This window comes from Mustela erminea, chromosome 16 (genome assembly GCF_009829155.1).
Source record: "Mustela erminea isolate mMusErm1 chromosome 16, mMusErm1.Pri, whole genome shotgun sequence".
Classification (NCBI taxonomy): Eukaryota; Metazoa; Chordata; class Mammalia; order Carnivora; family Mustelidae; genus Mustela; species Mustela erminea.
This window is the reverse complement of record NC_045629.1, coordinates 40,495,353-40,519,893: the sequence shown is the minus strand read 5'-3', so window position 1 is coordinate 40,519,893 and position 24,541 is coordinate 40,495,353. Positions and strand designations below refer to the sequence as shown.

The window sequence follows — 24,541 nt, the reverse complement described above, 5'->3', positions numbered from 1 at the left end:
CCCTCCTTCAGTGGACAGGATACATAATTCAGATGACTGCAGTGAAGATCAAATAAGAAAATGGAAGCCAACTGCCTCGTCAGACAAAGTAATTTCTACTTTGCTTTATGGCAGCATTTCTTGTCTAGCCACGGTTATGCTGAGCCTGACATCAGGGGAGGAGAAGAAATGGCAAACCTGATCATTCTGAGTTTTACTTTATCAGCCAAGATCAAGTCGATGGTGCGTGACTAACAGTATGAGCGGCCTGGCTGATTGCTCATCAACTGACAGAGAAGAAAACGACCCGATGAACTGAATTTAGACAGGCAGGCCGGCATAACTTGCATTTCACATGGTTTCTAGCCACGTGGACTGATTCTCTGATGCTCATTCCATCTGATAACGTCTACTTTCTGATAATTCTGGTAAAAGAAAGAAATCCGTAGAAAAATCAGCAAGTAGGGAATGACGAGTCCTTAAAAAACAAACGAGTCTTGCAAAGGAAAAGGAGAGACCGAGCATCTCAACTTATCTCACTGGAAGAGGATTCTTTCCCTCCCTGTTCTTCACAGCTGGCGCCCCGGGAGCAATTTTCCGTGGCCGCTGAGGGAACAGTCCTCAGCAGGCCGCACAGATCGGTCTCCTCAGCTGCTCTCCCCTGCTGCGTCTCTCACCCTGGGCTGGCCACGGGGCTTCAGGCCCTTTTCCCAGCACACATTAAAGCACTATCTCTGAGCCTTAAGAAATATTCAAACTTTGTACCTTATTTATAAATGTAGCAAGTCTAATCCATTCCTGGAGATCGTGATACACCAAACCACACTTTATCTTCCTTATGTCCCCACTTCTTTGGTTAGTATTGTGCTCTATTTTCTGTAGTTCCTACTGTGGATGGTGTGTACACACACATGCACACACACACACACACACACACACACACACACACTCACACACACGCACGCACACACTCTTTTTGCATTTTCCAAGCATTCAATTCCAGTTTCAGATGAGTAGGCTTTTAAAACTACATATACTCGCACTTTGACAGATCCCTACATCACGGAGCTAAAATGGTTTCGATCTGAGCTCTTCTGAGTTTGTTGTGAAGAATAACAACAGCAGCAACAACAACAAAGGAAACTCAGCATTTTCCTGTGTTTCTGTTACAAAGGCACGACTGGAAGATCGTGAGCGGTGGAACAGGAACAGCACTGAGTGAGTCCCCTGCAGCTCTAGAGAGGGGGTCAGAGGTCAGCTAGCCAGATGATGAAGGGATAGTAACCCCCATGCATGTTTCCTGGGCCTCAGGGTGCTGAGCACTCAGTTAATCCTCGCAGCCCTCTTGGTGTCTTAAGAAGTTCTTAATGAGGAATGGAGTCTTAGAGCCTGTAAAGATCTTCCCCTAAATTACAAAATGAATACAGTCCCATGCTTAACTCCAAAGCCAGACTTCTTAACTGGGGAGCTAGTCTGCTGGGGTATAAATAAAATACAATTACCAGAAATAACACCAAAGCACGCAGAGACATAAAGTATGCATTTCTGTGTGTGTGTCTGTGTGTGTACACACTCACGTGTACATGCGCTAAAGCTGTATTCAAAGAGCATTATGAAATGCAGTTTGAACAAACCCCAAGGTAGGGGTAGATTTTGGTTGTAGTTTTCCAGAAGCAGATGAGTTTGGAGCTGGGCTTTGGACTTGAGGCAGAACCTGCGCTTGGCAGAAAGCTATCTGCTGGGCACACATTTCTGGGGAGCAGAGTGGCCAGGTCTAAGGTACAGGTTATGCTGCAAAGACAATGGGCAGCTGCGCACTGCTGCTCAGAAAGAGAGAACCAACAGTAGCAGCACTGTGCATTCTGAAGGAAAATAAGCATAGAGTCAGAGAAATATCTAGCATTTGGTTAAGACCCTCAGAGTTATTACAGTTCCTGATGAAGGGAATTCCACAATTGTTTCTGTAAAATTATTCTAGTAACTGCTCACTGGATGACCTGGAGTGGAAAACCGAAAATAAGGAATAGTTCATAAATTTCACTAGCCTAAGATAATCGAAGCCTGAGCTGGGTGGCTATGGGAAGAGTTTTTTACTATTATTATTTTTTATGACCAAGGTCTGCAATCACGACTTCAGACACTGTGCAATTTCCTAATGGCTGAAATGATTATCAGGCTGTAAAGCAAGCTGCCAAGGGAGCAATCAGAGCTAGATGCCCTGGACTTGGGGTTCATCTATCAGAGATGATTTTAAATCAGTGTGGGCCTGCCTGGATGCAGAAGCGGAAATGCCAGTAGATGTGAAACTCCCCTCTTCAAATTGTTCTCATCATTTTATTTCCCTTGGTGCCTTCAGTGATCAAATCCACAGAGTCCAAGGAAAAAAGAGAAAATACCCAATTAAAGTCTGCAAAATGCATCAACAGAAACACAAGAGGATTCTCAAATGCCTGTCTTCCAGACCCCGCCTTCACCTAAGAACCATGCAGGAGCACTTACCGCAAACATCCACTCTGGGAGGATGCGCTCTCCACATAGTGTTTCAGCGCAAGCTGGAATTCTTCCAAGTCCTCTTCGATCACAGACATCTGACGCTGGACAAGCATGATGTGCTGCCGAGGAAGAGGCAAGGGTTACAGCCTGGCTGCCAGGGAACCTTGCTTCAGCTGACCCCCTGTACCCATCCACCCCCCCAACAAAGCAAATAATTCTCATCTAAAAATATGACCAAAAGGGAGACTGTGACTAACCCAAGGAATACATTCTATAAAAACTCTAATACAGGCAGGATACCTTCCTTGCCTCTAGTAGAAGGTGGTAAAGACAGTGTCTCCCGAGGATACACTTCCCTTTTAAAAACAATGGTTCTCAATTAGAAGCCCTAGGGAGGTTTCAAAATTGCTACGTTAGAATCTCTGGAAGTGGGGTCCAAGCACTAGTATTTATACAACCCTCACCACCCACCCCCAAGTGTCTCCAATGTGCGGCCTAGGCTGGGATGACCAGCCTATGGTCATTTTTACAAAGTAGTCCTACTCTACACACTGGACAGCTCCAGCTTAAATATTTCATGATATTAAACATGTGTAAAATTACAAACAACCAAACTTCAAAAAAATGTGTGATCAGCGTTGCAGTTCCAAAAGTACATTAACCACTGATCACATACCATAGGCCCTGCTCAAATATCATGGCATCAGTCGGAGCCTGTGTTTAATGGATCGCACTGGGCTGGATGCCAATTGCTTCTTGTAACAAATCCTATTATGTTTATAGCACTTGTAGTTTGAAGACTTTCCTATAGATCTGCCTATGGGCTTCTCATGGCACTTCGATCTCAAGATTAAGCCTTTCCTCCATCAAGGGTTAAGAACCACAGAAATGCAAGAGAAAAAAAAGTAAGGATTGGGAGTGAATTATAAAAATACAAAACAACAACATGTAAGGAAAATTCAGAATATGAGAAAAATAACTTGTACAATATTACCCTGCTGCGTAGTGGTAGAGCCAGAATTAAGCCTCTGGTTTGTGTCTCCTCTCCTTCTCACTTCATGTTAATAGCTACTGTTGTTGGAAAACAGTTGTATCATAGGTATCATATGAGGCACTTTATATATCTAGCAACAGTGCCTACTTTGTTTTTCTACAGGTAAATGGTAGGTGCCGGATTCTGGGTATATAGTCATGAATTAAGACAGAATCCTTAGCTTCATAAGGTGTAGTAAGGAAACCAACAAGGTTGTTTTGTGGGTCTTTTTTTTTTTTTAAAGATTTTATTTATTTATCTGAGAGAGACAGAGATAGAGACAGCATGATTGGAGAGGAAAGGGAGAAGCAGTCTCCCCACTGAGAAGGGATCCCAATGTGGGGTTCGATTCCAGGACCCGGGGATCATGACCTGAGTGAAAGGCAGACCCTTAATAACTGACTAGCCACCCAGGTGCCCCAAGAAATTAACAAGGTTTGAGAACCATGTCTATGGAATAACTTTAGGTATTGATCCTAGCACATGAAATTACCTATATGTAAATCGACCAGAAGTCTATTAAATTCTTAAAAGAACTGTATTGTCAAATAGCTAAAATCTTCATCCCCAATTTCAAAATCCTTTGATTGTGTAAGCCTTAAGATAATATATTTAGGCCTCCAAACTCAGATATATTTAGGCCTCCAAACGCAGGAAGCAGGCTATCAATACTGCATAACCCCTAAAAAAGGCAATACTCTTTGATAAGCTGTTTCCAATGTGGTCATGGAGGAAAAAGAACCCAAAAAAAAAAAAAAACCCCTCAAAACAACAATGGACAAGAGAGTTCCTCCCAGAATGGGGATCCAGCATCTAATCACAGAACTTCCTTCACTGACAAATAGTTTCCCAGCATGAATTCATTGCTGCAATGAACCAGTAAGTGCTGTATGCTTCTTAGTCATGCCTTTCCTGAATTACAGTTTTTATGACATTTCTCCTGGCCCAGTTTTATCACTGTATATTTATCTGTGTGTTTTGGGGCTGTGGTGAGGGGAGATAACTTGCTTCTTTATTCATAACTGTGTCAGACTACAAGGGAACACATCTTGATCTTACAGGGAGGACTGATTCTCACCCAGGAAGCCAGACTTTGAGCTAGAAGCAGTAACTGGAGGAGACTTAGGGTGGTATCCTTTGCAAAGGCATCTATATGTTCTATATACGTGATAAGAATGAATATTTGATAATCAGAAGGCTCACTGTGGCAGAAACTCCAAACCGTTTTCCCCAAATCCATTTCCTCTTCTTCCTAGGCACAGAGTACATAGTCTATCATCCTTTGGAGTTAGGTGTAACCAAGTGATGAGTTTCCACCAACAGAACACAAGCAGAAGTGCTGCACATTGCTTTTGGGCCAAGACTTTCAAGAGGGATGTAAAGCCCCTCCATGTTCTCTTCCCCTTTCTGTTGACAGAATGACCTGCCCTAGGAATGGCAGAGCCACACTTGAGAGGAGAATGTATCCCTGAATCCTTGTGTGGACTGTTTTCCTGGGCAAGGAAAAAAATCTTTATTATATTAGAATCATTCTCCATTTGGGTCTAACCTAGTCACCTTAATGAGTTAGGTGATTTTAATTGATCTTTGTTTTATTTCCCTTTAGGATCAGAGATCAAGAACCAGTAGATATAAGCCTATAACTATCTCCTAAGATTATGTAATGAACAATCAGCCTCCTGTACCACTCTCTCAGGACCTGGCTTTAGTATCAGTAATGAGAGTTAAAGTTAATCTCTGCCAAAATAATTGTAGACATTTCCTTTTGATATAAATCTTCAGAGACTTCCTGATCATGTATTTGTGATGAACAATGACTCGGATGATTTCTCCTGGGCTTTCTTAGTGAGATTATATAAATATATCTACCGATTCCACAGTAATTCTTTTAGTCTGAAGGCAAATCTTATGTGATCTAAATTGCAACCATGAATAGAATCCTTCACTACTTTCTGAAGACATGCACTTCAAAATGTGACTTTTTAGCTTCTATCAAAATGTGGATCCTGATATACTTTCCCTTGGATCTGGGCCAGTCTTATAACTTGCTTTGGTACAGGAGTCCTAATATCTTAATGACATTTCTGTACGTCTCTAATGTCAAATACACAGCCCGAGATCCTTTCTGAAATTTCTTGGATTTTTTTTTTTTTTTTGGAGAAATTTCAGCTTTTTAAAAATCTCTGGAGACAGAAATATTTTAAAGAAAACGAACTTGTTTCATGTTACTAGCTCTACTTACTACATTTACCATTGTGTTCCATGCATGTCTTCAGAATAACAGCCTTTCTTGTGTGCTCTTGTTCTATCTCATAATAGCTATTACAAAGCAAAACTATGTCTTAAGAGTTCCTGACATATTTGTTGGCAATAAACCTCAATACACATGATATTGTGTGGCAGGATTAATTTACTTCACAAAATATTATTCTCAGGCTCTATGAGGGTAGAAAGGCAGAGAAATATATTAGATCTATAAACTCCTATCGTATAAACCATTCTGGCATAAACAATAATGTGCTCAGGAAAAGTTACAGTTTTTGAAAAGCACCAGAATAGGATCAAAATTATATTGACTCCAAAAAGAACCCTTTTGAATATATGAACTATGTAGGAAATCATCATCTTTTTCCAATAGTTGTTTGATAGGAAGTGCCATGCAAGGCATACCATGGCACCAAGCATAAAGGATTTGGGTGGGCAAATATAGCTGGCCAGATCCAGGATGTGTGGTCTGGATGGGTTCCCTTCAAAAACCATATTGACCTTCAGTGATTAACACTCCCTGCCCTAGTACTTGTCGACTAGAAGACAATAAATTACTCCCAAGTTTTCCATGACTCATAAAGTCACAATCCTGGATCTTAGATCTCTGATGTACATTTTCTATTCTATTCTAACAAGAGTAAAATTATGAATTCTGAAGGTTGCGGTCTTTATAACATGCTTTTTACAAATCATTTGGAACATTCTGATCTTCTTACATAACCCCTTAGTGTTGCCCTTTTAGTTCAACATCTGAACAATTCAATGTTATCAGGTATATAAATATTTTTTCAAATTCCTGTTTATTCTTTTTGATTTCACATTAAATACTATGTCATTCTCAAAGCATTCCCTGGCCTCCTAAGTTAGATTGTGTTCCCTTGCTGTGCAAATCTGAACTTTTCTATAATAATCCTCAGCACAGTGTCCTGTAGATTCTTGTTGAATCACTGCAGGTCCTTCTGGTCTGTCTGGTAGCACCTGTAATATTTACCCCATTATCTCCAGACCCTCCCCCAGGTCCTGGCACTTGGCTGGTGATTGAGTTATTCATGGAACAAACAAGCAAGAACTAGTTTTGCTTTCAGCCAGTGATCATTTTTAAAAGCTTTTTAATAAATGCTATTTATGCACTATTCATTCCAGTAAAAAAGATTTGAGGTGGTAGAGGTCTGCATCTTTTCATTCATCTGCCTCCATCATATTGTCCTCTTTCCTTTGACCTTTAAGAGCAAAGAGTACACATATTAAAAAAAAAAAAAACAAAAAAAAACTTCGCTTCACTTTTACTAGCTATGTGGCCTTAAACCCGTTACTTCTTTTCATCCTTAGTCACCAAATGAAATTGGAACAGTGGTACTTATATCACAAAGTTTGGAGGAGGATTAAATGGAATAGCATACGTAAAAATCTTGCCCAGGATAGATACTCAATAGATGTTACTTCTCATACTCTGCTCACTGAGGGGGGGAAAAAAAGAAAGAAAGAAATCATATCCTAGATTCATCATTATGTAATGACTCACATTCCTGAAAACTAGATATGGCAGCTAGTAGAGTTTGGGACTTTGGCTGTGTGTTTAAATAGGCCTACCAGATACGACTGTTCTGCTCTAATGTAGAAAATCTCATGAAACGGAGTCATCTGTTAGCTCACAACCTTACTGGCAAAAAACAACTCCACTTTAGTGTCCCAAGATACACCAAACACTGGAGTGGAGCTATTACAGTGTGGGGTACAGGTCTAGCATAGATCTGGGGTCTGGCTAGGGTATCGTTATCCTTCCATACCTTAATTCTCCATCTGCAAAATGGGGTTACTGATTGCACCACCTCCTACGGCTCTGATGAGGATGGAGTGAATTACAGATGAGTGTGTTTCACACAATACTTGGCACGTCACAAAGGCTCAGTGTACAGTAGCTTTAGAAAATAAAATCTATCATAACCATTTATTTTTTGCTCTCTGGTATGGAATTTATTTTTCAAGGTTCTCATGTATTCATTAAGGGAAAAGGAAAATCACCTCTCTAGCCAATAAAGCCTTAACCTGGTTTTGGACACCAAGAGAAATGAGCCCAGAGGAGCATGAGATGCTGGGAGCTGGCTGTGAACAGTGGAGATCTGTTTTTGTCATTCCAAGTAGAGAAAGTTTTATAAGAATCGATGGTGAGGCATTACTACCACTAATGAGAAAGTACAACTTTTTTTTTTTTTTTTTTTTTAAAGATTTTATTTATTTATTTGACAGAGAGAAATCACAAGCAGATGGAGAGGCAGGCAGAGAGAGAGAGAGGGAAGCAGGCTCTCTGCTGAGCAGAGAGCCCGATGCGGGACTCGATCCCAGGACTCCGAGATCATGACCCGAGCCGAAGGCAGCGGCTTAACCCACTGAGCCACCCAGGCGCCCCTGAGAAAGTACAACTTTTAATGACAGGTAGCTTATTGGTATCTTCGAGAAAAAAACAAACTTATTCAAATCATTACTAAATGTGTAGTCCCAAAGAGCATAATTATTTTACCTTTACATGTGGCTGAAGATAGTTAAGGAATATCCTTTCCTGCTTTTCAACAATATTGACTGCTGCACTTTGCCCAATCCTACTTTGTTAAATACTTCTATGCGCTATTGAATTAGTAATACTGTGTGGGTTGATAAATCTTTTAAAATTGACATTGGCCTCTCTTCTGTGAGGGACCAGAGAATGGAACAGTCTGTCACCTTCCATCAATAATCCTTAGACAATTTTTATCCCACTTAGCTAGTGTGAGAGAAGAGTCTCACATTAGGAAATTATATAAGAATAGACAATGGTCTCTCTCAACATTAGAAATATTATGTTCTGTTGTCTTGACTGGAGTGTAGTTTTCCCTACATGCAAATCTAATTGACGACAGATGTAAGACTGCAAGGTCTCAGTCCTGTGACTAAGGGACCGCTGGGAATAATATTCCTAATAAGTGCACTCAACAGCCTTTTCCTCTCCTCAAAAAAGATTCTGCTTCCCAACAAAACCTACCCCTTTAGAATTCTGGGTGCCTGATGAATTAAAACAGACCACACCCCATCTTTGGAGGAACAGAAGCCCTGAACATAATATGTAGGTTACCTTTGGGGAAAGTGTTCATATCTATAGGATTCTAATTATAACATCATTATAAAGCTTTCCTCAGAACCCTCTACAGCTTCCCCTTTGAAAACTCTCTGGGCTTTGAGTCTGGATTGATGGGCGGGAGCAGAAAGAAAGGTGAGCCTCACCTTCTGGCACATAGGCAGGCAGTGCCTACGGAGTAAGTGCCCGGGACAGAGATGAAAGGTTTGTCTATCTTTGTCTCATGTAAATGTGATGGCTTCTACAAGATCTACATAATATGCCTTTAAGGTAATAAGAAAAGTGATTTTCTGTGAGTTGTCAAGATTTTAAAATCCAAATTTCTACTAAATGTGAATGCAAAGATCCACTTTCCCCCAAGAGAATGTGCTACAAATATTTGTCTCAAAATAACAAATCATGATATGTATTTCCAATTAGGTAACTTACTCATAAATTTCTTATTTTGTGTCTGAGTGCCTATTAGCATCACTTTTTTCTCTCTTCATCTCTATAAATTGCCACCATTCTGAATGAATGTCTTTTCCCTAGGAGCATAAATGTTCCTTTTTCTCTAAATGTCAATTTCTTTTCTTAAAAAAAAAAAATTTCTGAGCACTTACAATGTGCCTGGCCCTAGGACAGAAGCTGGAGATACAATACTGAATAGCATCAATTTTCACCTCAGGTGGAACACTCAGGCTTGGAGGGTTGATAAAATGTTGTTGGAGATATAATTTGAATGTTGCCCTTTTCTTCCAGTCACATTCATTCAATTATTCAATAACTCACTGATTTACATATGCATAAAATAGTCATTCTGCACATATCACATGCTAAGTACTTGCATAAAAACCCTGTAAACTAAGCATTAGGTTTCCACAAATCACAATTTCAAAACTACTACTTAGGCATGCAAAATAAAATATGTGTTTGTACAATTTCAAATTTTCACTGAGAAAGTCACTAATTTTGAAGAAATTAAATTTCTGACATTTTCACCTAGGCAAAAAGTACTTACAGATTTAGTATTCCCTTCAATAACTTCTTCTTCCCGTGGTTCAAGTTTGAGATCCTTCAGGTGGAGAAAGAAATGGGAAAGAAAGGGACCAGAAATGAGATAAAGGAAACACCATATACTTGAATGTTAAGTCTTTTATGGCTAATATTGTACCAAAGGAACCTCATTATCTAAAAGGAAATGGAGTAATTCTGACTTAAAACAAATGAAAACTTTTTGAAAAATGAAACCATTTAAAAAAATGAAACCAGTAAAACCTCTTTTACCCATTTATCAATGGTAAAAAAACCATTTCAGAGGTGTTTGTTATTACCTTAAGTTTACTGATGACAATAGAAGAGAACAAAATGGAGCAGATTCATAGGAATAGGAAAAGAACAGGACAGGAAAAAGAAAGACTAGGCTGACTTCTTTTGCTGTTAGGACTGATTGCCACTGATTGCCCAAGAGGGAGATCTTGACAGACATTAGTGCAACTTCTATAACACTTTTATACTCTAGTGATAATTTGACATTACTAAAACATGATGAATTCAAAAGCAAATCAAAACTTTTTTTGATATTTCCTAAAAATCAAGGATGGCTAAAAAGACCCTAGAACTTTCTGCAGTCATTAATGGATGACGTTAATGTCTCCAGTGAAACCAAGCATGCAAACTCCCAGGGCTTCATTCTAAGAATATATATCCTAGCATCTGTGGTACATGAGGATTATCCACAATAATTCCTTCAAGGAGATAATAAACTGAGAGCTTCAGAAATCCAGACTGTCCAAAATAAACATAAACTTGTTAAAAACAGAGCTATGTAGCTCTAGCTTTGCTGTTCTCTTGTGATTAAACCTTAAGCAAGTTATTTAACTTTTCTAGGATTCACTTTTACCATTAACTTTTCTAGGATCCACTTTTACCATTTACCATTACCGTATTTTCCAATAAATAGCAAGTTATTTAACTTTTCTAGGATCCACTTTTACCATTTTCCTCTTGAATTCTCTATTCCTAGAGATTCACCTAGCTGGCTCCTTCTCCTCTCTTACACCTCAACTCCAATATCACCTTTTTAACATGACCTTCCTGGGTCACCCACTTTAGGTATCCACCCCCTCATCATCACCATACTGCCTTACATTGTCTTCCTGATACTTTCACTCTCTGAAATTACCTTATTTCATTGATTTGTTTATTGATTTTCCTTGGTCTCTACTGGACCAAGGACCTTACCTATTTTGATCACAGCTGTACTTCCACTGCCAGAATAATACTGGGCATAAAGCAGATGTGAAGTAGACAATAGCTGAATAAATGAATGGCTGAATAAATGCCCCACTGAAATCACAGCTTCCCCCTGAAGTCAAGGAGATGGAAGGCAATGGGATGAATCTTCAAAAATGCTCTACAGATAGAAACTCTAACAAAAGGGATCTCCTTGACCACTCTGTCCCTATCACCAACTCAGGTACAATTTTTGCTTCCACATTCTTTGATTGATGATAAGAACAACCTAAAACAGGTGGTATGAACACAATGAGGATGTTTGAAAATGTTTTCTGCAGGGCTCAAGGACAACATAAAATATGATCTCAATATATCCCCATAAATCCTCACAGGGGCTTTAATGGGGAGAAAGAATGCCGGAAGGAAACTGTAGAAATTTCAAGAATTATTCCCCCTCCCCCACATGAATGGTACTGGGCTCGGCTTATGGTGCAGAAAGGATTTATCATACTAACTGCAAGAAAAGATAACAGGTGCTCCCCTGCAGGAACATGTCCTTCTAATGGGGAGATCAAACCCGGTGCCAAAAACTGCATGAGACAAGAGAGTCAGCTGTGAAATGACATGCACTTAGCTACTGTTTGGCAATTGGGTAGTTTTTCCTCTAAAAGCCTAATTCACAGTACAGAATAAGTTGTAGAAGGACACAGAACTTGCACTGCCTCTCCATTCATTAAGACAGACCATGCTGAGCCCCACACAGCTGGGATCCAATGCCCAAGACCATCACATCATACTTTCAGCAAACCTCTCAGACTCTGTCCTCAAAATGAAACCCTTTCATAGGAAGGGAGGGAGAAAAAGTCTAGGAAAGAAAGAGATGTGATAATACTTTGATTTAAAGTTGGAAAAAAAAGGCATGACCTAAGTTAAAGTTATTCCTTTAAAAATAGCTCTATAAAGTTAAGACACCAAATAAAGAGAAGAAGAACTTCAAATCTATTTTAAAAGGAGAAATTTATGTTCTTTAAATGAATCTGAAATTGTGTAACAATGGACGCCTTATGTTTTAACAAGGTTTGTTTTCCAAATAGAGGTCATGCATTTCCATCTTCCATGATTGGAAAGCAAATTTTCATAGCCACCATTTCCCCTATGATTATGTTTAATCTTAGTTCACATAACAATTGATGAAATTAGGAAGTGAATTGCAGCAGCTCTAAGTTTAGGTTATTTGCCCAGTTAAGTGGTCGACGTTAATGTAACAAATGGTGATATAGCAGCAGAGGGACTAGACCTCTCCTAGGTTTCTTCCTCTGGACCTGGTTCCTTGTACAGAATCTCCTTCTCAGAGATCTTCCTCAACTCAGGCCATGGAGTTTCATCTTTGTGGAGATGGCTCTTGAGACCTTAAACTGTTGGCCTGGCTTCTTGCTTAGTAACATCTAACTGAACATTTTTGCCTGTGACCTAGTGGATCTTGAAATTAACACACCTAATCAACAAATTCACCTCAACTCACCCATTAGCTCTCACTTGTCTCTTCCTTTCTGCTAATGATAGAATTGACTAAGGCGCTCAGACACAAATTCTCAGAATCCTATCTGAGATTCCTCTGTCCTTTACCCATCAAATCCATTCAATGATCCTGTTAATTTCACTCAAGTGTTTCAAAACTGCCATTTTCTTTTCAGTCATACACACACATACACACACACACACACATTTCAGTCATATATATATATATATATGACATATATATATATATTTTTAAGTTTTTTATTTATTTCTTTATTCAACAGAGAGTGACACAGCGAGAGACAGAACACAAGCAGCGAGAGACAGAACACAAGCAGGGGGAGTGGGAGAGGGAGAAGCAGGCTTCTTGTTGAGCCGGGAGCCCAATGTGGGGTTTGATTCCAGGACCCTGAGACTATAACCTGAGCCAAAGGCAAATGCTTAATGACTGAGCCACCCAGGTACCCCTTTTTGGTCATATATTACAGGGACATCTCTTGCCATACCTGATCCCAGTGGGCTCAGATCTGCAACTTGCTCCTTAATGTCATTGCTTGAGCTAGCTTTGGTGGTTCGAGTTTTCTTGTTTGAATTCAATTTGTATTCTTGCTGTCCAATTTTCTAACTAAAAGATCTTTCTGGTTATGTCACTTACCTGTTGAAAAATAATAATAAATGCCTCCTGTTGTCTCTAAGACAAGTCCAAATCCCTTACTCTGTTATTTAACACCATCTGTAATATGGGCCCTATCCATCCGCACAATCTTATTTGTTACCATTTTCCTAACGAAAAGAATCTAACCAGGCTGGCCTACTTAGGTTTTACTCATGCTGTCACCCTTACCTAATGTCCTCTCTAGGTGCTCTCTTTTTACTAAAAATTTATTTTTCCATAACAAATATCTATTTGTTCATTGGTTTGTTAGCAGACTAGTATTTACTCTAATTTTAATGACAACACATTTTCCTTTCAGTAAATTCTCCCTTCTCCTTTCAACACAGTGCTCTAGGACCATTAATCAAGATGTTCTTCCCTTCCTTATCCAAGTAATCAGCCTGAGACCCTAACAAGACCAACCAGATTCTACCCCCGGGAAGTGGAATCTTGAGCATAATGTCAACAGACTTGAGATGGTCGGAACTCACTTATTCCAGTAGAGGTAGCCTGAGAGACCACTGAGCATTTCTCACTTAGATCTCTAGAGTTACTGTGTCTTCTGACTTTTCCTCAATCCTAGTTTCTATACCTTCTGTTGATTCTGTGAGCACTCCCATACCTTCCAGAAAAAGAACTGATTACAGAGGTGATTTCTGTTGCTTGCAAACAAAATCCCTAATTGCCATCGTTTAAAGGCCTGACTCAAGCCCCTCCAGCCACACTAAGCCCTTGCCAAGCACCCTAGTTCGCAGTGATCTTTCCCTCAGGAAGCATCTGTAGATTGAAATTAGCATCTGTTCTACTCCTTTGGCATGTCTCAGTCAGTCAGCAAGAGTTCACTGAGCATTAACTATGAAGCTGGTTCTGTGCTATCACATACTTTAAGAAAATCCGTTAACTTTTATAATAATGCTTAATTTTACAAGCAGGCTGTAGGTTCTTCAATGTCTGTAACTGTCTCAAACAAACATTTCTTCCTTTGGTGCCTGGAGTGACTAGAAAACACATATTCTTACTGATATAACCTGCCTCTTCCATCAAAGGGAACACCACTACAATATTAGGACTGCAGGTACTAAGTGAATTAGTCAGCAGAAATAACTTGAAACATGAAATATATATCTGAAAAACTTGTCACATCCCTACTTGGGTTTCTCACTGGGTAGTTCTAGCACAAAAATTCATCAGTTAGCAGGCTAATTTACAGAAGTTGCAAATGTAATTTCACCTTCTAGTATCTCATACAACCACTTTCCTGAATCACTGTGAAACACTCCCAGGACGTGGGCCAGGCCGTCCCTACAAGCAGCCGTCTGCGTCATTCAGGCGCACTGCTACCTACAGCACTGTTAACCTAAGAAGCAGGCAGTACAGTGCATTTATTTAACTTGTAACTCTACATTCTTTTTAAAAAAAATTTTTTTTTAAGATTTTCTAATTTATCGGAAAGAGAGAAACTATGCGTGCACGCATGCACGTGCACAGCAGCATGGGAGGAGGAGCAGAAGGAGAGGGGGATGTAGGCTCCCCGCAGAGCAGGGAACCCATGCGGGACTCCATCCCAGGACCCTGGGATCATGACCAGAGCCGAAGGCAGATGCTTAACCGACTGAACCACCCAGGCGCCTCTCTATATCCTATCTTAACTCTAACCAGGGGTAGGGGTGAGGGACTGAGAATTAACATGTATTTGCCTTAACAGAAATGCCCAGATAACTACCAGGCAGCCATTTGTAGCATCACAGGACTCCTGGCTGTTACTCTATCCATGGGGCAGCCATGGATGTATTAATGCCGTGAGGAAAATGGGTCAGAACATACTGGAAAGTGAAAGGGAGAAGAAAGAAATGGAAGCATGTACCTTCTTTTCCAGTCGATCAATTAATTTCTGGAGTCTGTTGATCTGGGTCATCCACTGGTTATCTTCTTCTAACAAGCCTTGAGGGGAAAACCATGAGGACAATGTGTTAAACAGAGGGAACGTTTGAGCATTTCAGAACTTTTCTTTGACCTGGAAGGAAGCGCACAGTGTCACTGACTAGTCACCACCTTCTTAAGAACTGCATTCACACGAGTGCTTTCTGAGTTATTGTGTTCCACAGATCTGCATGCCCCCGTGGGTTCATTTTCGCAAGTCTGTGCCTTTGACGTCATTGCCTGCACTGGCCTTTGATCATCAAGGAACAGATCCTGCTGAGCCATTTTTACCACTCCGTGAGATGGCCGGTTTTTCTTTTGCAAAAACAGAAAGCATCCATCAATAATTCTAAGCTGACTTCTGTGACAGTGGCAGGAGCCAGGGAAGGAAGTGAGATGTCTGACCACAACAAGGTAGCTGGTGTCTCCTTTCCTAGAGCCTAACCAGAATAAGCATGGGTGCTGTGGTCATGGCATAGCAGTCAGGAATGCAGGATCTGGAAGCTGCTGATCTTGTTCAGATGATTGGACTCCTCTGACCTCAGCTTCCTGATTTTTAAAATGGCAAGAGTATCAGTGGCCACATAGTTATTGTGAGGATTCAATCAAAACATATACATGTGTATATACACACACATGCACACACATATACATGCATACACATGACAGATGTGCAGATGTACATCTGTGTGAACATACACACAAACACACGTCTGTATCTAGCACCAAGTCCTCCTGCTAATATTGTTGCTGTAATGACCTTTTTAATTAAAAAACATTTTTTAAGTCTTTTTTAATTTTATTCTTGCTTTTTCAAGTTAGCTCTATACCCAGTGTGGGACTTGAACTCACAACCTGGAGATTATTCAAGGGTGCAAAGGGAAGAGTTGTGGTCTGAGCTCCTACATAGACATCCTGGCCTCCTTGTGGGTCCTTATGGCAGCTTGGCTCAAAAATGATTTCATAGGCATTTGCTGAAATATTATTGAATATTTCTCGATGGGAGGATGTGATTGAATTCAAACTGTAAAACCTTGTATAAGCTTTGAATGTTTGGAAGAGAAGACCAAATTATAAAGAGGTCGTAATTTACATAAGAATGCACTTCTTGCTCTCTCTGCTTTCTTGGGTGAAACTCCTTGCAAAGCCCATTACGTAAATTAGGAGGCGAACCTAAGCAGGAGCGCAGTCACACAGAAGTGGATATAAGAAAAAAAAAATCAGAATAGGGTGCTTTATAACAGAAAACATTGTAACTGTATGAACAAAATTTATGTTTACTTTTTAACTTACAAATCAGTCAACACCATATCCATCCTGGCTTGTTCCTAGAAGAATTTAAGGTGGCTGACACATCAAAATTCCTTAGAAGGATGTTTGGGTTTTGCTCTGTTTTCTAAAGGGCTAAAGCATGAAGAACAATCTATATTTTGACCTAGGAGCCTAGTATTGTCATTTCCTAACAACACACAGTAGGCTGTATTAGTGCTCATGAACTTCCCTTTCTTCCTGGGATAGAATTCTCTGCCTACAGTCGCTGCCCCTCCATCTTGCAGCACCTCCTACCACGAAAGATGGAGTAGATGTCCTTCCTTCCCCACTGCTACTGGGTTCGGCGTGGGACTCATCTGGCCACTGGAGAGTTAGCAGGTAAAATGCACACAGTGGTTTCAAGTGAACCATGTGACGTGGCCTGGCTGTGCTTCTGACACGAGAAGCGAAGCTGAACTCTACTTTCACCGGGGGAGCACACATCCAGCTGAGGTCACCCAAATCACCATCAACCACAGACCCATGAGCGAAAAAAGACAAGTATTTGCAGTGGTAATCACTGAGCTTTTGTGGTTGTCTCACCGTAAAAATGGACTAATAAACCAGATGACCTTGGACAAATTGCTTCTCATCTGGGGAAATAAAGATACCAACATCCATCTTATAAGGTAATAGAATGAAAAAAGACAGTGTTCAAGAAAGCACTTTGAAACCTTTCAAGTACAGTCTGTGTAAATATAGGCTATAGTTAGTACTTTGGTTTACTGAAATATCAGATATTTAAAGATTAATGTGTGTCAAAACAATATGTTCAAGTGATGTTTATATATACGCACACTCATATACATATACACATATGCATGCACACACATGCTTTACAGAAATTACTGATGCTTTGCAACGTGAATCTGTGTATTTCAAATTGATTATTGAAGTAATTATTAAAATAACACAATTAAAATAACCTATAATATTAAGGTTTTAGGCCAATAAATGTCATAATATATTTCATGCTTCAAAAATGCCAGCTTTGACTTTAATCCCATCATGAAAGGAAAGAAAGATCCTTTTCTTGAGATGGACTTTCTATATGTTTAGGTGGGCTTTAGGGAATCTGGAGCAAATTAGGGTACAAACTAAAGGGCGCCTCCTTTCTTGAATCTGATCGGGGCTTCTACAGGTCTCCAGTCCTCGTGCAGAAGGCGACCAAGCTGCTTTCTGCCCTCCCCATCGTTCCTCTGTGCACTGCTGGATGCTGCTGTGGGATGCTGCCAGAAACAATGGGGAGGATCATCACCCTGTTCTTAACACTGTAGGTTCTTTGCCACGTGGTTTCAAACTTAGCTGGTATAGGTAAACCATTCCATTACTACTGCTGTTTTACTTGTTTAAAACATATGAAACAACTTGTTTAAAAAATACGTCAACGTGAAAATACAAACTGAGTCAGTTTGGAAGGAGAAAAATGACAAAGCTTCATTACCTGGGCCGCAGGCACTAAACTGAGGGCTTTTAGGGGAGAAGCTGTTGTGTCTCTGGACTCGGCGACTTGATCGCTTTCCAGGCCACTGAATCAACAGGACTTCCGGCTTGGTCGGCCCTTGCCTTGAACAAGAGAGACAACATTTAACCACGGCGTGTTTCTTGCCTGGAAAAACAGATCTTCAACCATCGGTCCAAAGATTTTCTGGTATAGTGAAATGAAAAGTTAGGAGAATTGCTGCTTACCAACATGCTCTAAAGACCCAGAAGACTTGGTTTTATAAATGTATAAATGTGAATCTAAAGGAGAAACTGTGAGCTGTCTATATTCTTTCAAAGTTTGAGTAAAAATTGTATATTAATTTGTGACTTAAGAAAAACATCTTACCTATCTTGACCAAACCATCAGTGGAAAAAATGTTTTTGTGTGTGCTGATGTATTTAGTTTGAGAACACCTATGGTGTTCAGTCAGTTTTAAGTTTTTTAAATCAAGGCTATGTATCCATATAATTTTGAAAATCAAATAATTCTACAAAGCTTATTTTAACAAACAGGAGGTCCTACTCCCCCACCTCCATATCATGCCCCATTCCCCTTTCAACATGTGTTCAGGGAATGCTTTCAACAAGTGTTAATTTGAGTGTTTATCCTCATGTCTGTATATAATATGCTTCAATTGCTATCATTTTATTCTTCAGTTTTAAAATGTATCTATTAACTTTCCACTATGAAAAGCTCAGGTCAAGAGTATATACAAGGAAATATTATAAGGAACTTATAGAAAAACTATTCGAAAGAATGGATTCAATTTGGGAAGCAAGTCTTTGGTCTTTCCCTATTCTTCTATCCTGGTTGGAATACACACATGATAGCTGGAATTCCAGCAACCATCTTGCACCACTAGGCAAACATGAGGACGTACTTAATATGTGAAAAAGGCAGGAGGTCTATGATAAATCTGTAGAGCTGTCAGGTGCTTAGGCTGCCACCACCAAGCTCTTTCTTTCCTTCTTTCTTTTTTTAAAGATGTATTTATTTATTTATTTGACAGAGAGAGAGAGAGAGATCACAAGTAGGTAGAGAGGTAGGCAGAGAGAGAGGGAGGGAAGCAGGCTCCCTGCTGAGCAGAGAACCCAATGCAGACCTCGATCCCAGGACCCTGAGATCATGACCTGAGCCGAAGGCAGAGGCTTAACCCACTGAGCCACCCAGGAGTCCCCAACAAGCTCTTTCATAAGATGTAATAAACCCTTTTGTGTTTAAGCCACTTTTTTTCCTGTTACATACACCCAATTCTAATACTAATTCAATCACCCAAAATCTTCCTTTACTATCATTAAGGGAAAATTTCTTTAGCCTCTCTCTAATACTGATTCTCCCCAAACTCCCTTTTAAGCACGATGAGAGGCAATTTTTTCTTTTTAGATAAATGAACCAACTTAATAGCTTTTTATTTTTTTACTACGCTGTTTCTCCTTTTTTTTTTTTATTATGTTCAATTATCTAGCTATAGTACATCATTAGATTTTGATACAGTGTTCAAAATTTTGAGATACTGCATATTAAAAAGATACTTTTGGGACACCTTAGTGGCTCAGTCAGTTAAGCATCTTCCTTTGGCTCAGGTCCTGATCTCAGGGTCCTGGGATCGTGTCTCGCTCCGGGCTCCTTGCTCGGGAGCGGGGAGCCTGCTTCTCCCTCTGCCTGCCTCTCCCCCTGTTTGTGCTCTCTCTCTTTTTTTCTCTGACAAATAAATAAAACTTTTAAAAAAAGAGATACTTTTGTTTTATTCTGCTTTATTGGTGGTTTTATGGGGCAAAGAGCTTTACTTTTTTAAATTCCTGCATAATTAATGTACAGTGGTATATTATTTTCAGGTATATAATATAGTGATTCAATAATTCTATGCAGTACTCAGTACTCATCATCATAAGTGTACTCTTAATCTCCTTCACCTATCTCACCTATCCCCTCTGGTAACCATCAGTTTTGTTCTCTATAGTTAAGAGTCTGTGATTTGGGGGCACCTGGATGGCTCAGTCAGTTAAGAGACAGCCTTCAGCTCAGGTCATGATCTCAGGGTTCTGGAATCAAGCCCCATATGGGGCTCCCTGCTCAACAGGGAGCCTGCTTCTCTCTCACCTCCCCACTTGTGCTCTCTCTATCTCTCTCTCAAATAAATAAAATCTTAAAAAAAAAGGTCTGTAATTTGTCTTTTTTATTTTTTAAATTCCACATGAGTGAACTCCTATGGCATCTGTCTTTCTCTTACTGACATTTCACTTAGCATTATGCTCTCCAGATCCACGTTGCTGCAAATGGCAAGATTTCATTCTTCTTTATGGATGAATAATATTCCACTGTATGTATATGTGTGTGTGTGTGTGTGTGTGTACACTTCTTTATCCACTCATCTATCCATGGATACTTGGGTTTCATATTTTGGCTATTATAAGTAATACTGCAATAATCACAGGGGTGCATATATCTTCTCAAATTAGTGTTTTCATATCCCTTGGTTAAATACCCAGGAGTGGAATTACTGCATCTTATGGTAATTCCATTTTTAATTTTTTGAGGAACCTCCATACTGGTTTCCACAGTGACTGCACCAGTTTGCATTTCCACCAACAGTGCACGAGGGTTTCTTTTCCTCCACATTCTTGCCAATGCTTGTTTCTTGTGTTTTTGACTTTAGTCATGACAGGAGTGAGGTGATATCTCAGTTTAATTCTGATTTTCATTTCACTAATGGTTAGTGAGTTGACCATCTTTTCATGTGTCTGTTGGCCACCTATATGTCTTCTTTGGAGAAACATCTGTTCTTATCTTCTGCCCATTTTTAATTGGATTATTTATTCCTTTGGTGTTGAGTTTTATGCATTCTGTACATTCTTTATATATTTTGGATATTAACCCTTTGTCAAATATATTATTTGCAAATATCTCCTCCCAATCAGTAGGTTGTCATTTTGTTTCTTTGATTATTCCCTTTGCTGTGCAGAGGCTTATAATCTCACTTGATTATGGTGAATAATTTTTTTAAATATATTGGTGGATTCAATTTGTTAATGTGTTGTTGAGGAATTTTGCATCTGTGTTCTTCAGAGATATTGGCTTATAGTTCTCTTTTATTCTCTTTCATTGTAGTGTCATTGTCCTTTTTTTTTTTTTTTTCCAAAGATTTTTTAATTTATTTTGACAGACAGAAATCACAGGGAGGCATAGAGGCAGAGAGAGAGGACAGGAAGCAGGCTCCCTGCCGAGCAGAGAGCCCGATGCGGGGCTCGATCCCCGGACCCCGGGATCATGACCTGAGCTGAAGGCAGAGGCCTTAACCCACTGAGCCACCCAGGTGCCCCCATTGTCCAGTTTTGATATCAGGGTAATGCTGGCATCACAGAATGAATTTGGAAGCTTTCCTTTCTCTACTATTTTTTGGAATAGTTTGGGAATAGGTATTAATGATTCTTTAAATGTTTGGTAAAATTTATATGCGAAGCCATCTGGTCTTGAACTTTTGTTTTTGGAGAGTTTTTAATTATTGATTCAATTTCATTGCTGGTAATTGGTCCGTCAAATTTTCCATTTCTTTCTGATTCAGTTTTGGGAGGTTATATGTTTCTAGGAATTTATCCATTTCTTCTAGATTGCACAATTTGTTGTCATATAATTTTTCATAATATTCTCTAATAATCCATGATGTTGGTCGGTATTTCTCCTCTTTCGTTTCTGATTTTGAGTCTTATATTTATAAGTCTGCCTAAAAGTTTATTAATTTTGTTAATCTTTTCAAAGAACCAACTCCTGGCGTCATTGATCTTTTTGGTTTGTTTTTGTTTTTAGTTTTTATTTCATTTATTTTTGCTCTTATCTTTATTATTTCTTTCCTTCTACTGGTTTAGGGTTTTATTTATTCTTCCTTTTCTAGCTCCTTTAGTTGTAAGGTTAGTTTATTTGAGATTTTTCTGGCTTCTTGAGGTGGACTCAGTGGGGAGTCTGCTTCTCCCTCTGATTCTCCCCCCTCCTCTTATGCTTTCTCTCTCACTCTCTCTCAAATATATAATATCTTTTTTTAAAAAAAAAAAGAAAGTTCTAGGTCTTAATTAAGCCCGAATGACTATTAAAAACTTACAAAATTAAGCCCCTCTGGTTTTCAAATCCAAATGTTATAGGGGTTCATCTTCCCTATGTGAATCCCTTGTGTCTGGGGGCACCTATGGGGTGCCCTTTTCCCTTCTCCATGTTTGCCGTGTCCATCCCTCCCAGAGACAGTCTTGTGGGTCTGTTTGGCTTGTGCCTACATCTCCACCCTTCCTACCATTTTCAATGTGGCCTCTTCCTACATGTAGATGTTGAGAGTCTGTTCTGCTGACCTTCTGGTCATTTTCTGGGTTATTTACATTGATGTAGGTATTATTTAGGTATATCCATAGGACAGTGTGAGCCTAGGATCCTCCTACTGTGCCATCTTCTCCAGAAGTCAGAGTAGAGAGAGTTAGGTTGCAAATCATGTTCTCTTCAAATTTTGAAAAGGCTGATTGCATGCTAGTTTCCAGTGTCATTATTGAAAAAATCTAGTGTTTTCTTTGTTCTTTGTATTTGAAATTGTTTTTCTGTCTAGAAGATTTTAGACACTTCTTTTTGTCTTTAGTATTCTGAAATTTCAAAATGCCATGCCTTGGTGTCAGATTTTATGATTTACTATAATAGGCTCTTGGTCTGTTCTATCAACGGAAACTCAGGTCCTTGTTCTGAGAATTATTTCTTAAAAAATTTCTTTTTTTCCTCTTTCTGGAATTACTACTTTCAAATATTGGGCCTTTTGGACTATCCTATAGTTTTATTTATTTATTTTCTTTCCTATTTTTCATCTCTGTGTAAACGTCATCATACTTTTATCTCCAAATCTTGCTCACAGGTTATTTCTGCAAACATAATTTCCAAGAGCTCTTTATGTGCTTTGAATATTATTATTTTTAAAATAGCATCCTGTCCTTAATTCATAAATGTAATATTTTCTCTGCTTTCTCTGGGTACTGATTTTTTTTTTTTCTTTTTTGGAAGCTTTCTTCTGCTCTCTGGATTAATTGTTTCTCCTAAGTTTCTTTTCTTGTATTTGACATGTTCTCTTGGTTGTCCTTTCCTATTTCAGAGGAAGGAAACAGGGATGATTGGAGAGTGTGTGTGTGTGTGTGTGTGTGTGTGTGTGTGTGTGTGTGTGGCGGGGGGGCTGCAGAGATTGCCAACTTGCAGGCCCCACTGTAGGGTGGCCTGACTTGGCCTATTCATTAGGGGACACCAGCTCTTGGTACTTAGTCTTTCTCTTGGGCTGATGAGATCCTACAGAAAAGTGAGAGAAGAATCTCCCAACTAGAGTGTATAAGTCCAGTTGTCAGGACTCTGGGAGTACAGCATGCTGAGTGACTTTCAAATCTCACTGTTCACTATGGAGACTTTCACTTAATGCCTGTGTTTTAGTATTGTGTCCTGACTGCTACACTGCAAGCTGTGTATCTGTTCCCCTTCTCCAGAAAGCATTCTAGGCTTCCTCAGAGACTGAGGAAAGACACTTACCCAGTGTTGGATGGAGCTTTCAGCAATATGTTAGCCCCACCTTCACCCCCACTGTGTGTGGGGAAACCAATTCATGAGCCTGAGATTTGTGACACCAATTACATTGCATCTTGGCTTCATACACTGTCTGTGTTTTGTCCTTCTCAGAGCTCCAACATCAGTCACTACTACCTTCATTTTCTTTCCATATTCCAAGTTTCTACCCCTTTGGTTCATCTATCCTTATCTTTGCACCTTTATGACTCCTTGTTGTCCAGGCTCTGTTAATGTCTTCTTTGAAAGTTTTAGGGAGGAAGGAAAAGAAATCATATGTTTACTCTCCAATCTTTAACTAGACCACCCTATGAATTCTCCTTTGACATTTAAAAAAGATCAACTTGCTTGCAGCTCTAGTGGTCAGAAGGACAGGTGACTAGAGCAGTTCTCCTTTACGTTCAAGCTAAAGGAATGTAGACTCAAGTTTTATAATCACCTGTAAGCAAAATTAAAGCCTTCTCTTCCTTGTATAATAGACAACCATCAAAAGGAGAAAAATAACTTCTAAACCTAGAAGGAATTAGTCATTTCTCTGGATAAAGAAGAACTTTGGAAAATAGAGTAAAATTTCAGATTCCATTATAAAAAGAAATTCACATATAATTAAACTGTGTTCCCAGAATTCTGGTTTGTGAAGGAAAGACGCTTATGTAAGAGGACAGGGGCCTCTCGAGGGAAGCTCCAGTGTAACGTGATGATTATTCTTGTCATTGGCTATTAGGTACTTTCAGAAGACATGAAATTAAAGTGGCTCTCATTTAGCCAGTATGCCAGGACAGATACAAAGACTGTTGTAGAACACCATCTGAAAAATATCACCACTGTGGCATTCCAGCTGTATGCATCCCTTCTCTCTGAAATTGCCATTTTCACATGAATAGACACAGACAGTCTGCCCGAAACTGCATGCCTAAATCATTACTGCAGGATGAATGATACTCTGCAATTCCTCCCTGGGGTTGATAGCTAGAATAGATGACT

At 39.5% G+C, this 24,541-nt stretch overlaps 1 protein-coding gene across 1 annotated transcript in view; it reads right to left on the bottom strand.

Moving 5' to 3' along the window:
• Nucleotides 1-24,541, bottom strand: part of NECAB1 (N-terminal EF-hand calcium binding protein 1) — a 205,664-nt gene that overhangs the window by 35,580 nt on the left and 145,543 nt on the right. Inside the window, exons 7-10 of the mRNA XM_032316523.1 lie at nt 17,948-18,069; nt 15,137-15,213; nt 9,883-9,936; nt 2,479-2,591 (exon numbers count right to left, since the gene is read on the bottom strand). Of these exons, the coding sequence (XP_032172414.1) occupies nt 2,479-2,591; nt 9,883-9,936; nt 15,137-15,213; nt 17,948-18,069 (366 nt within the window). The remainder of the gene's footprint in view (nt 1-2,478; nt 2,592-9,882; nt 9,937-15,136; nt 15,214-17,947; nt 18,070-24,541) is intronic.